This window comes from Coffea arabica, chromosome 6c (assembly GCF_036785885.1).
Source record: "Coffea arabica cultivar ET-39 chromosome 6c, Coffea Arabica ET-39 HiFi, whole genome shotgun sequence".
NCBI classification, from domain to species: domain Eukaryota; kingdom Viridiplantae; phylum Streptophyta; class Magnoliopsida; order Gentianales; family Rubiaceae; genus Coffea; species Coffea arabica.
The window spans coordinates 43,384,821-43,396,415 of record NC_092320.1 but is presented as its reverse complement, the minus strand read 5'-3'; the positions used below and the strand labels follow the sequence as shown (position 1 = coordinate 43,396,415).

At 37.0% G+C, this 11,595-nt stretch overlaps 1 protein-coding gene across 1 annotated transcript; it reads left to right on the top strand.

The window, feature by feature from the left end:
• The first annotated feature begins 7,775 nt into the window (after positions 1-7,775).
• Positions 7,776-8,243, top strand: LOC113693478 (protein FAR1-RELATED SEQUENCE 5-like). Its single transcript, XM_027212010.2, has one exon. It carries the CDS (start codon positions 7,776-7,778, stop codon positions 8,241-8,243), a length of 468 nt encoding a protein of 155 aa, XP_027067811.2.
• The last annotated feature ends 3,352 nt before the right edge of the window (positions 8,244-11,595 follow it).

Below are 11,595 nucleotides of genomic sequence, written 5' to 3'. Positions count from 1 at the left end.
TTTTTGAACTTTATTTGGCCAAACCGTCGCATTTCACAATCCCACGGCCTTTATTTTCACTTTCACACATGTTCACATACATATCTCACACACCACACACACCATATATCAAAAAGTGGGGTGCGACAGTCCTATCACATATGTCCAAATAGGGAATGGTTTACAACATATGAACAGATAGATGGCAGAAATGTCGTGATGGCTAATAGCACTGTCTGCAAGGCTGTTGGAATCGGTTCGATTAAGATTAGGACACATACTGGAAAAATTGCCACACTGAACGAAGTTAGGCACGTCCCCAAAATGATGAAGAATCTGATATTACTTAGTACTCTTGACAGTAAGGGTTTTAGGTTCAGCGGAGGAAGTGGAGAGTTGTGCATCAGTAAAGGTTCATTAGTGGTTCTCAAAGGAGTTAAGCATGGCACCTTGTACATCTTAGAAGGTTCTACGCTAACAGGTTCTGCTGCTGCTGCTGTTGCATCTTCTGAAGATCGCAGGTCTGATATGACCAAGTTGTGGCACATTAGGCTAGGTCATATGAGCGAAAGGGGGATGCAGATTCTGTCTAAACGTGATCTTCTAGAAGGCCACAAGGTCACTGATCTTGGATTCTGTGAACATTGTACTTTCGGTAAATTACATCGCAGAAAGTTTGGGAAGGCAATTCACGGGACAAAAGACACACTGGATTACATCCATTCTGACTGTTGGGGTCCTTCACGAGTTGAGTCTTTGGGAGGCTGTCGGTTTTTTTTAACCTTGATTGATGATTATTCAAGGATGACTTGGGTAATCGTTATGAAGGAAAAAGGTGAAGCTTTCAAGAATTTCAAGCAGTGGAAGGCCTTAGTGGAGAATCAAACTGGAAAGAAGATCAAAAAGCTGAGAACTGATAATGGTCTGGAATTCTGTTCAAAGGAGTTCGATGAGTTCTGCAAAGATGAAGGAATTACTCGGCATCACACAGTTTGACACACACCACAACAAAATGGTGTAGCAGAACGCATGAATCAGACACTTCTAGAGAGAGCACGGTGTATGCTCTTCAATACTGGTTTGCCAAGGAGGTTCTGGGCCAAAGCAGTGCGCACGGCCTGCTTCTTGATCAATCGTGCATCTCATACAGGTATAGACTGCAAGATACCTTATGAAGTGTGGTCTAGTATGTCTCCTACTTACTCAAATTTGAAGGCTTTTGGTTGTACTGCGTATTATCATATCAGTGAGGGCAAACTAGAACCAAGGGCTAAAAAGGGAGTGTTTCTGGGATATGGAGATGGGGTTAAAGGGTATAGAATCTGGTCACCCTCAGAAAAGAAAGTTATACTTAGTAGAAATGTAATTTTTGATGAAAACTCTATACTTAACCCTCCTGTGAAGACTGTTGTTGAAGAAAGTGCAGGTGTTGATAAACAGGTGGAGCTACAAATCATTCAAAATGGTTTTGAATCACAGCAGCAATTTAGTGATCGTCAACAGCTATCCTGTGAAACTGAACCTCCTGCAGAAGTAGAGTCTCCAGAACCTACATCAGAAGAAAGGTTGGCACCTATATCCTATACTGTGTCAGAAACTCAGCAGCATGGTATTGCTTATGATCGTACGAGGAGAGTAGGAGTACAAGCTCCTAGCAGGTATCGGGATTTTGTAGGTTATGCATTTCAGGTTGTTGAGGAGGTGAATTCTCCCGAGCCCTCTACCTATAGAGAAGCTATTTCAGGCAGTGAGTCAGCTCAATGGCTTGCTGCAATGGGTGATGAAATGGAGTCGTTACACAAGAACGGCACTTGGGAATTGGTCAAACGGCCAGCAGAGAGAAAGGTTGTGACTTGCAAATGGGTCTTTAAAAGGAAGGAAAGGATTTCTCCAGCTGAGGGCATTAAGTATAAAGCATGTGTTGTTGCAAAAGGGTTCATTCAAAGAGAAGGAGTAGACTACAATGAGATTTTCTCACCAGTGGTCAGACACACTTCTATCAGGGTGCTACTAGCAATGGTTGCACATCAGGACTTAGAACTTGAACAGCTAGACGTGAAGACAGCTTTCCTACATGGAGAGTTAGATGAAAAGATTTATATGACTCAGCCAGATGGATTCTATGTTCCGGGAAAAAATGATTATGTATGCAAGTTGAAGAAATCCTTGTATGGATTAAAGCAGTCCCCAAGGCAGTGGTACAAAAGATTTGATGGCTACATGATTGAGCTAGGCTACAACAGAAGTCAGTATGATTGTTGTGTATATCACAACAAACTTGAAGATGGTTCGATGATCTATTTGATTTTGTATGTAGATGATATGCTCATAGCTGCGAGGAACAAAGCTGATATACAGAAGTTGAAAAGTCTTCTCAGTGCAGAGTTTGAGATGAAAGACTTGGGTGCAGCATAGAAAATTTTGGGAATGGAGATTTTCAGGGATAGAAGTAAGAAGAAACTTTTCTTATCACAAAAGAGTTATATTGAGAAGGTACTATCCAGATTTGGCATATCTACATCAAAACCCTTGAGTACTCCGAGTGTAGCGAATGCTCAACTATCAATTACACTCGCACCACAGTCAGAAGCTGAGATAGAGTATATGGCTAAGGTTCTCTATTCTAGTGCAGTGGGTAGTTTGATGTATGCTATGGTCTGCACTAGACCTGATCTGGCACATGCAGTCAGTGTTGTTAGCAAATTTATGGGTAATCCTGGGAAGGAGCACTGGCTGGCTGTGAAGCGATTTTTTTGGTACTTGAGGGGTACATCTGACATTGGTCTCATCTATGGAGGTGATACAGAGTGTTTGGTTATAGGCTATTTAGATTCTGATTATGCTGGAGATGTTGATAGTAGGAGGTTGATGACTGGTTATGTTTTCACTCTTGGGCATGCTGTAGTTAGTTGGAAAGCAACTCTACAACCTACAGTGACTCTGTCCACTACTGAGGCAGAGTATATGGCACTGACAGAGGCTGCTAAACAGGGAATTTGGTTAAAGGGGCTGGTTCGAAATCTTGGCCTACATCAGGATCAGGCAAATATATATTGTGATAGTCTCAGTGCAATATGTCTAGCCAAGGATCAAGTTCATCATGAGAGAACTAAACACATTGATGTCCGATATCACTTCTTGAGATCTGAGACAAGGATCAAGGTGAAGAAAATTGGCACTGCTGACAATCCTGCTGATATGTTCACCAAGCCGGTCCCTCATAGCAAGTTCAAACATTGTTTGGATTTGCTAAATGTCCTAAGTTTCTGATGGCCCTTTATGGGCATTCTGATGGTATTTAGAGATAATTCTCTGAGTACATCTGGCACTTCATTGGTGCGTCTGTTACATCTTTTTCGGGGAAGATTCAAGTCAAGGTGGAGATTTATTGAGATGTCTTGAATTAGATCTTCGACCTTCGCTGAGCTGTACGGGGGTCTCGCTGAGCTTACGGTATATATTAGTTACCATGTCTGTTTTATTTCGGGTCTTGTTTTGGGCCTATTTTTAGGTCCAGTCTATTTGGTTGTATATATATACACTTTATTTTAGTCTGTAAACTATTCCGATTACAACCCCAATAAAATCTGATTTCCCCCAAATTGTTCTTGTTTATTCTTGTTTGTTCTTCTGTTCCGCTGCATCTGTTATAACATTCTTCAACAAAGATTTTAAGCAAACAAGTTCTTCTTGGATTCTTTGAACTGGATAATTAACAAGAGCATTTGAACTGGTCTTAGAACTCGTCAAATCCACCATACTTTCTAGAAGAAAATCAATAAAGCCCAACTCATTGGTCCTAGGAAAGTAGGATGATGTCGTTTCTGGACATTTTTCTGCAACTGCTGCCTTGATATGGTTAATATTTTCAAGCAAATCAAAAGATGCAAGATCCATTTCCTAGACCAATCCATCTTTCATGGCATGCAGAGAAAGATGAAGTACAAGACATCCTGCATCACAGACCACGATCCGAGTAAGATCTCTCATTTCCTCATCAAACTTCTTTGGCTTCTCCTTGAGAATGCTTCTCACGGATCTTATTCCATCGTAGATCATTTGCAGTTGATCCTTCAGAGAAGTCATACAAAATACAGTATCAGACCAGTATATCTTCCAAAGATTGAATAGGAGGGAACTGATGAAGTCCCTTACTGCATCCTCACAATCGTCCCCGTATGAGAGTCCAGGTGACTTTGAAGCAGTCGGCCTGGATGCAAGTTGCATGGACATGGGGCTCTACGGGAATAATATTTTGCAGCAGTACCGACACGCCTTTCTGGATTTTCTCGCACAGTTCGTATTGGTAAATAAACCGATGCTTAAAAGAGAGGCATGCTGCGTTGACAGTCACAGCTTGGATGTGACTCAGTAAAGGTCCCAATAGCTTCTCTTCAATGCCACACAGCGTGACAAAACACATGAAGTTTTTCAAGAATTTTAGCTTCTCTTCAAGGCCTTCGAATAGTTTTACTACATCCTGACCTCCAGATTCTCACCGCCTAAATATAAATAGAAAATTCTCTCTTAGGAAGTCAGAAAAAGCTACTAAAATCTCAAGAACAGAGTCCAGGAATTCCATAAGGTCGTCTTTTTTAACTGGCGAATTAGATGACTGCTTCGATGAGAAATCTAAGAAAATGGCATACCATTCGTAGATTTTCCGATTCAAAGATCTGACGTCATTTCCTAATGCAAAGGCCGAATAGAAAGGTCCATCAATATATGGGTCTTTCACAGCAGCAAAATCAATAGAGTTAATCTTTGGTCCCCATTTGGAAATGGCATCTTCAATCCTGAGTACCAGAGCTCCTAGACTTGCATGATGAATATCTACATTGTGGTCAGATGCCAAATTCACATAATTGTTGCCCCACTTTTTGGCATACAGGAGAAATATTCTCAGAAATCTTAGCCCATCTATTAGATTTCTCAAATCACGCGCCTTGTCATCAGGACAAAACTTCATCATCGACTGCAGATTATCCAACTAAGGTTGAATAAGGACAAGTGCTACTACTGGAGGCCATCTAATCAAAGGAAGATGAACGAAAGAAACAAGAGTGAATCGCACAGTCAAATGCTCTGCTCTTTTGCTACACAGAGATTGCAAAATGCTAGTATATACTTCACTACTGGATATATCAAATTAATTAATGGAGTGTGTAATAGAAAAAGAAAAGGTCTATGGATATTTCCTGAAAGATGAAAGAAGTCTCTTTTAGGAAACCAGTAGTATGCGCACTTGATGATATTACCAGTAGTATGCGCACTTGATGATATTACCTGGAAAGATGAAAAAGTTTTTCAGAAAAATGACTCAATTGCAAAAGCGTTTCACATTTGGAACAAAGACCGCAAGCAACAAAGCATCAGACATTGCCAACTCTTTCTATGCGTTTTCATGTCCTTTCGATAATAAACTAATACAACAAGCACATGGTGGTCCAACTTGTTCATGTGAACTGATCAGGGACACTATTGACTAACAAATGACATAAAGAAAAGCAAATTGTTTAGGTTACAACACAAATTTTATAATTTCATATCAAGACATACATGCCCAAATGAAAAGGATAAACTACTAATAACCCCATATAGTTTTGTATATTATCACGTAACCTTCTAAAGTTCAAAATATTCACATAACTCTATTGCATTTTTATGCAAAGTGGAAGATGAATAGAAAGTACGGTCAATTATTACAGTTGATCCAGAGATGTTTTAAAATACCTGTGATCAAATTATAATGTCCACTTAACTCTCTTCTGATTTTGTATAAATATCCACTTAATCCCATATAGTTTCGCATCCCTCCAAATAATCTTCCGGTTGTAAGGTGGTTAGATTCTTGTTCTATCCATGTGTTTAAGGGAGGCGGATGCTGGCATTTCAACTAGCAATGTTAGGAATGTTATTTTTCATCCAATTTTTACTTAGGAGTTGTGTAGATATATCAAAATGTTAGGAGTTGGGTTAATAGTAATTTCCTTAATGCACGAGACCTTGCATCTTTCCATGAAATTAGCATTCACACGATCAAAGTCATCTAGAACTAGAATATATATATATATATATATATATATATATATATTGAGAGAGCTAGAACTAGAATATTCGATTCAGATGCCTCAAGCTCAATTAGGCAGCATACGCATTTCCACAAAACCAAATGCTTTCACACTCATCTATAGAGAATTTAATACTTGCATTGGGTTTCATCTATGGTGCAAAGCTGACTCATCTATGCATGGTGGGAAGAGCGATTAGGGGCAGGAGTGGTCATTAGACCGCTCCTGAACGGTCTCCTCACAAGCACAAACGTGAGGCAAGAAATGATCCATGTCAGGAAGCCTTAAGCAGGGGTAAAAAATGACGCCGTTCCAAAAAAGAAATTGTGACTTCCAAACGGGATCAGACGGACCAAACGGAAGAGTTGAAATTTTGAAAATCAAGTTGAAATTTTGAAAATTTGAATTAGCCACACAAAACAAAATTGAGGGAAGAGAATAGGCGTCCTGCTGAAGGTAGCAATTGACAGAAAACTGGGTGGAGAGAGTTGGGGTATGGTGTTGCGTGAATAGTGAAGAAAGCAAACAATGCAGTGAGAGTGTTGTATGCATTTTGAAGCTGGGTATGAGAGTGTTATATCCATTTTGAATGTGGGCAAGGCAGGTGGCAAGGTAGAAGCAAACAGAGGAAATTCATGATCTCACGAAGCCAGATTTTGTCCTTCAACTTAAGAGCAGAAGCAACTGCGCTCTCCGAGTTTGGTGAAACATAAAACGTATTAGCAACCAAGGTAACGTGACTGAACCATGTCAGCAACTGTGGCCAATCATTTGTCACCCAATGCACATCTGTTAAATGAAGGATAAAATTAGAGTCACTAAAGACATAATATAAAGATTATAGAAGAATAGTGAAGTTATACCGTATGTGTGTATGTGTGTGTGAGCATTCAGCTTTTCAGTGATGGACTATAATGGGATAGTAGTTATCCGAAGACCTAGGGATATGTATTCAAGTAAAGCATCGAGCAAAATTAGGGAAAGATGAGAGAAACAAAGTCACATTTAACAAGTGAATGAATGTACATCCTGTTGTAAATTAGTTATAGGTTATAGCCACCGTATTACAATTAATATGAATCATTGTGCATCCAGTAGTTGGTCCATACTCATCACGCAATCTTAGTTTGCCCCTCTCTTGATCATGCAGTGTGTATAAAATGGAGGTGTAGAGTTGAATGAGGTGAAACAGAGGAAAAGACATATATGTGAATAATAAATGGGTGTACCTGGTGTTGTAAGTGAATTACATGATGTAATTTATATATTACAATGAGTAGAAAATGTTTGTTTGGCCCTCAAATGTAGAAATAGTAGAAAATGCGGAGTTGGCTTAGACGGTTGTCATTAACGAATGACATAAGGTCTAGTGAGCTAAGGAACCTAGAACCTAAATATAATCACCAGAGTGGATGTACATACAATTTAAATAGGCTTATATCATGTGACCAGCACATTACAGTTTGTATAACTTAGTGTACAGGGAGTTGTATTTGTACATAGATAATGCCGTTGTCTTAGAGTAAAAGTAAAGTGATGTGAATCATTAATCATGTTGATAAGTGTAATAATAGGATTTGGTATATGAGAATATACATTTATGTTGTCGTTTATGTACATATTACTCATGAAGTGTTGCAAATTAGGGTGTTTGATGCATAATTAGTAGGAGCAAAAGTAATAGATTGCAACAAATTGGCAGAAGATGGGACCCCTGATTTAGGAATGGAGTTCAACAGTAAAAATGATGCGTACAAGTTTTACAACAAATATGCCTTTAAAATGAGTTTTAGTGTACACAAAAACTATCTAAATAAAAACAAAGACGGGGTGACCACGTTTAGGAGATGTAGTTGCTGCAAGGAAGGTGTGAAGCGCAAGTACGAAAGTGATGTGATGCCAAAGAGGACACGAGTGCTGATGAAAATAGGGTGTGAAGCTAAAATGGTTATCGTGTTACTTAGAGGGACAATGAAGTACCATGTGCATGACCTTGTCTTAGAGCATAACCGTGAGTTGCACATTGCTCAATGTTCGCACATGATGCCATCACAAAGAAAAGCGAGTGAGCCTCAAGGATTCCAAACTGAAATAAGCGAGGATGCTGGGTCATTGAAACAGAGTCATGAGTTTATAAGAAAGGAGGCAGGTGGAATGGGTAATGTGGGATATACTTGGGATGGCCTTAAATGATATCTTCGTACGAGACGGGAAAGAAACTTGAAATATGGAGAAGCAGGTAGCATGCTGAATTATTTTCAAGAGCAAAAACTCAAGAATCCATCCTTTTTTCATGCTGTACAGCTGGAATGTGACAGCAGATAACGAATATCTTTTGGGCTGATGCAGGAATTGTCGCGCCCAATTTTTAATGAAAAATAAAATTACGAGTTTATATAAAATGAATTTTGATTAATTTTGAGTGAAAAATGAGTTTTTGATTTTTAGAAAATAAATAAAGAAAAAGGGCCTAAAATGGGACTCAAAAAGTGCGATGATTTTGGCTCAAAATAATAGTTTAAAAAGGGTTCTAAGAAAATATAGGAGTCGCCACTTGGTATTGAATTAAGGTGTACCAAGTCACCTAAAAATGAATTTCAAAATAAATAAATAAAAAAAGAGAAAACCCTTTTTCAACGACTCCAAGTTTTCAAAAATCAGAAAAAAAGTTTGGGAGTCATAGTTGAAAAAAGGGAAGGCAAGGATAAAATCCAAAGCACCCTTTCAATCTAACCAAGGCTAGTTGCGTGATTTAGCCAAATATTTTCTTAATTTAACCTAAAAACTTATCACATTTGGATGTTACTATATGAATGCAAACTTAGACCTAATGGTTATCGAAAGGGTCAATATGTCTCTTCGAATTTTAGTTTGTACAAATCGCATTAATTGCGACTCCCAAAAGTGACTTTTTGAAGAGGTTACGAATATGTAAAATATGAGACTCGAAGAAAAGAAAAGAAAATAATAATATACAAATATATATGACCTAAAGGAATGCATCATAACGGGTGCGGGGAATTAAGATTCGTAACTCAATTTTCCCTTTTATAGAGGGAATACGAGCGTGCTAAGGTTAAGAAGCCATACTCGTCCATATCCCATATTTAAAGGGTTATTTTCTAATCTAATCAAGCAAATGATCTAACCTATTTCTAATTTTCCTTAAATGAAAATATGCAAGTCTAATGTCATGTCTTATATGCAGGGATAAGGAATATATATACAGGGAAAATATCATGCAAAAATGGTAAGGATCCTAAAAAGTAGAAAACATGCATGAAATGTAGTGATTTGTCATGCAAACATGATCTAGCGCATGGTCGGTTCCGAGGGGTCTAGCGTTGGACTAACCCATGTCTATAAGTTCTCACTAGCGTTGGACTAGTGAGAAATTAAAAAAAGAGCCACAACTAGCGTTGGACTAGTGTGGTGACGTTATGCGTTTATTATAATCAAATAAATCATATGAAACATAATAAAAGCAAATAAACTCATAAATCACATATAGCGCATAACACATAAGCATGATATCTAGATGCAAAGACCTTAGGAAAGCGAGTAAACACATAAATCACACAAGCATGCAAACACATAAACAAATGAAAGCGAATAAAGACCTAACTATTACATTTAGGGGCCCTAACTACAATCTAAAAGGGGAAAGAATGAAATGAAATGAAATGATAACCTAACTATTACAATTTGATAATTAAATGCCTCTCAAATAACTAAAAATTAAATTAAAATAAATATACAAAATTAAAACAAATGAAATGAATAAATAAATAGATGAAATAAAAAATTCGAAAAAGCATGCAATTACACACGTAAAGTCACATAGGAGCACGTATGATCAAGTAAAATCAAAATAAAGGAGTAGAGTGTACCTGCCTTGAATTGGTGACCTAATAAAATTAATTTTCTCTTATTTACCCTCCAACACAAAGAAAATGGTTAAGGTACCACTTTAATTAACAAATAATCATAAGAGATGGAAATAACATGAAATTGAATCAATTAAAGTATTTAAATAAAAGTAAACAACCCATATTCAAGCAATTTAAAACAAGTGGGGACTTGATTGGAAGAATTAAAGAAGTTTGAGGTCAAATTATTATTATTACAAATATTAAGAGTCTAAATTAAAATAAAATAAAATTAAGGGCTTAAGATGAAACCTACCAAAACCAAATGCTAAAATTCACAAAAATAAATCAAAATCCTCTCACCAAACCCCAAACAAAATATTACTCAATTCTAAATCATTTGTACAAAAATCCAAATCAAAAACTATAAATCTATCAAAAATTATTAACCCTCATATTTCATTCTAAAATTCACAAATAATCTGTCCAAAAATTACATTAAAAAAAACAAAGAAAAATAACATTTTAAATTTTAAAGGGACAAGATTGATATTTTCAATTTTCTGGGCCACAGAAGAATTACTTAAAAAACCAGGGGTTAAAGTGTAATTTTCGGAAATGTTCATGCAGCATAGTCGAAGACTTCATCGTCTTCGTTGGGTTTCTTTTTGCTGCAATTTTTCTACCGCAACTTTGCGGCCATTTTCTCAAGAGTTCAAGCCCAAATGCCTGTGACTTATATACCCAAATTACAGACAAAATCCATCCCAATATCATGCAATGAGTTCTGACAAGATAGATTGCAAAACAAATGGACTGATTGCAGGTTAGGAAAAAAGAAAAACAGCAAGAAAACTGAAAAAAAAAAAACAAGGCCCAGGAACAAGAAAGCAAATAAAAGTGAAATGAGTTGGGACATTATTTTGGAATGATACCTGAGGAAGCTTGTTTTTGAATCGAAATCCAAACAGGAAAGCACACGAAAGAGTTGTTGGAGTTGATTCGTTGTAGCTTTCGACATGTAACAGCGAAACGGGATTAGCCACTTCAGGGTCAAATTTGATGGTTTTCCTGATGTTTTTTCTCCGCGATTTTTGAATAAGAATTTCTCTCCTGATGTCGGACAGTATGTAGCAATCAACGGCTTGGTGAATGACACCGAATTGATGAAGAAAATCTTTTCTTAAGAAGGCTGGATGATCAGCTGTAGACACCAAAAATTTCATTTATTTAATTCAATGTTAGTTCTATTTTTATTTTTATTTTAGTTTTATTGTATTGATTAAATGATAATTAGTATGTATTTTTGCTTATTTTTATAAATTAGGTTCACAATTTCTATTTTTAAGGTATTTTTTCATTAAATTTCTAAAAAAGGAAAAATTCTCACAAAAATTAAAAATTTGTCTTTAAACCTTTTCAAATTCATTTTTTTAAGATAAATAAAATTAAGCAATGAGGAATTAATGTTTTTTTTATTACTTAAATTGTCTTTGGAAAACATCATAAATAAATAAAAAAAGAAGACAAGTGTAATATGGGTTATTCGATAAGTGTATTAGAAGATAGTAGCCAAGTGGGGCACATGCAATAGGGACAAGTGTCCCTTTAGTTCTTTAACAATACAACACCTAGAAGGTGAGGTGTGGGACACTTGGAGGCCTAGGATAATTTGG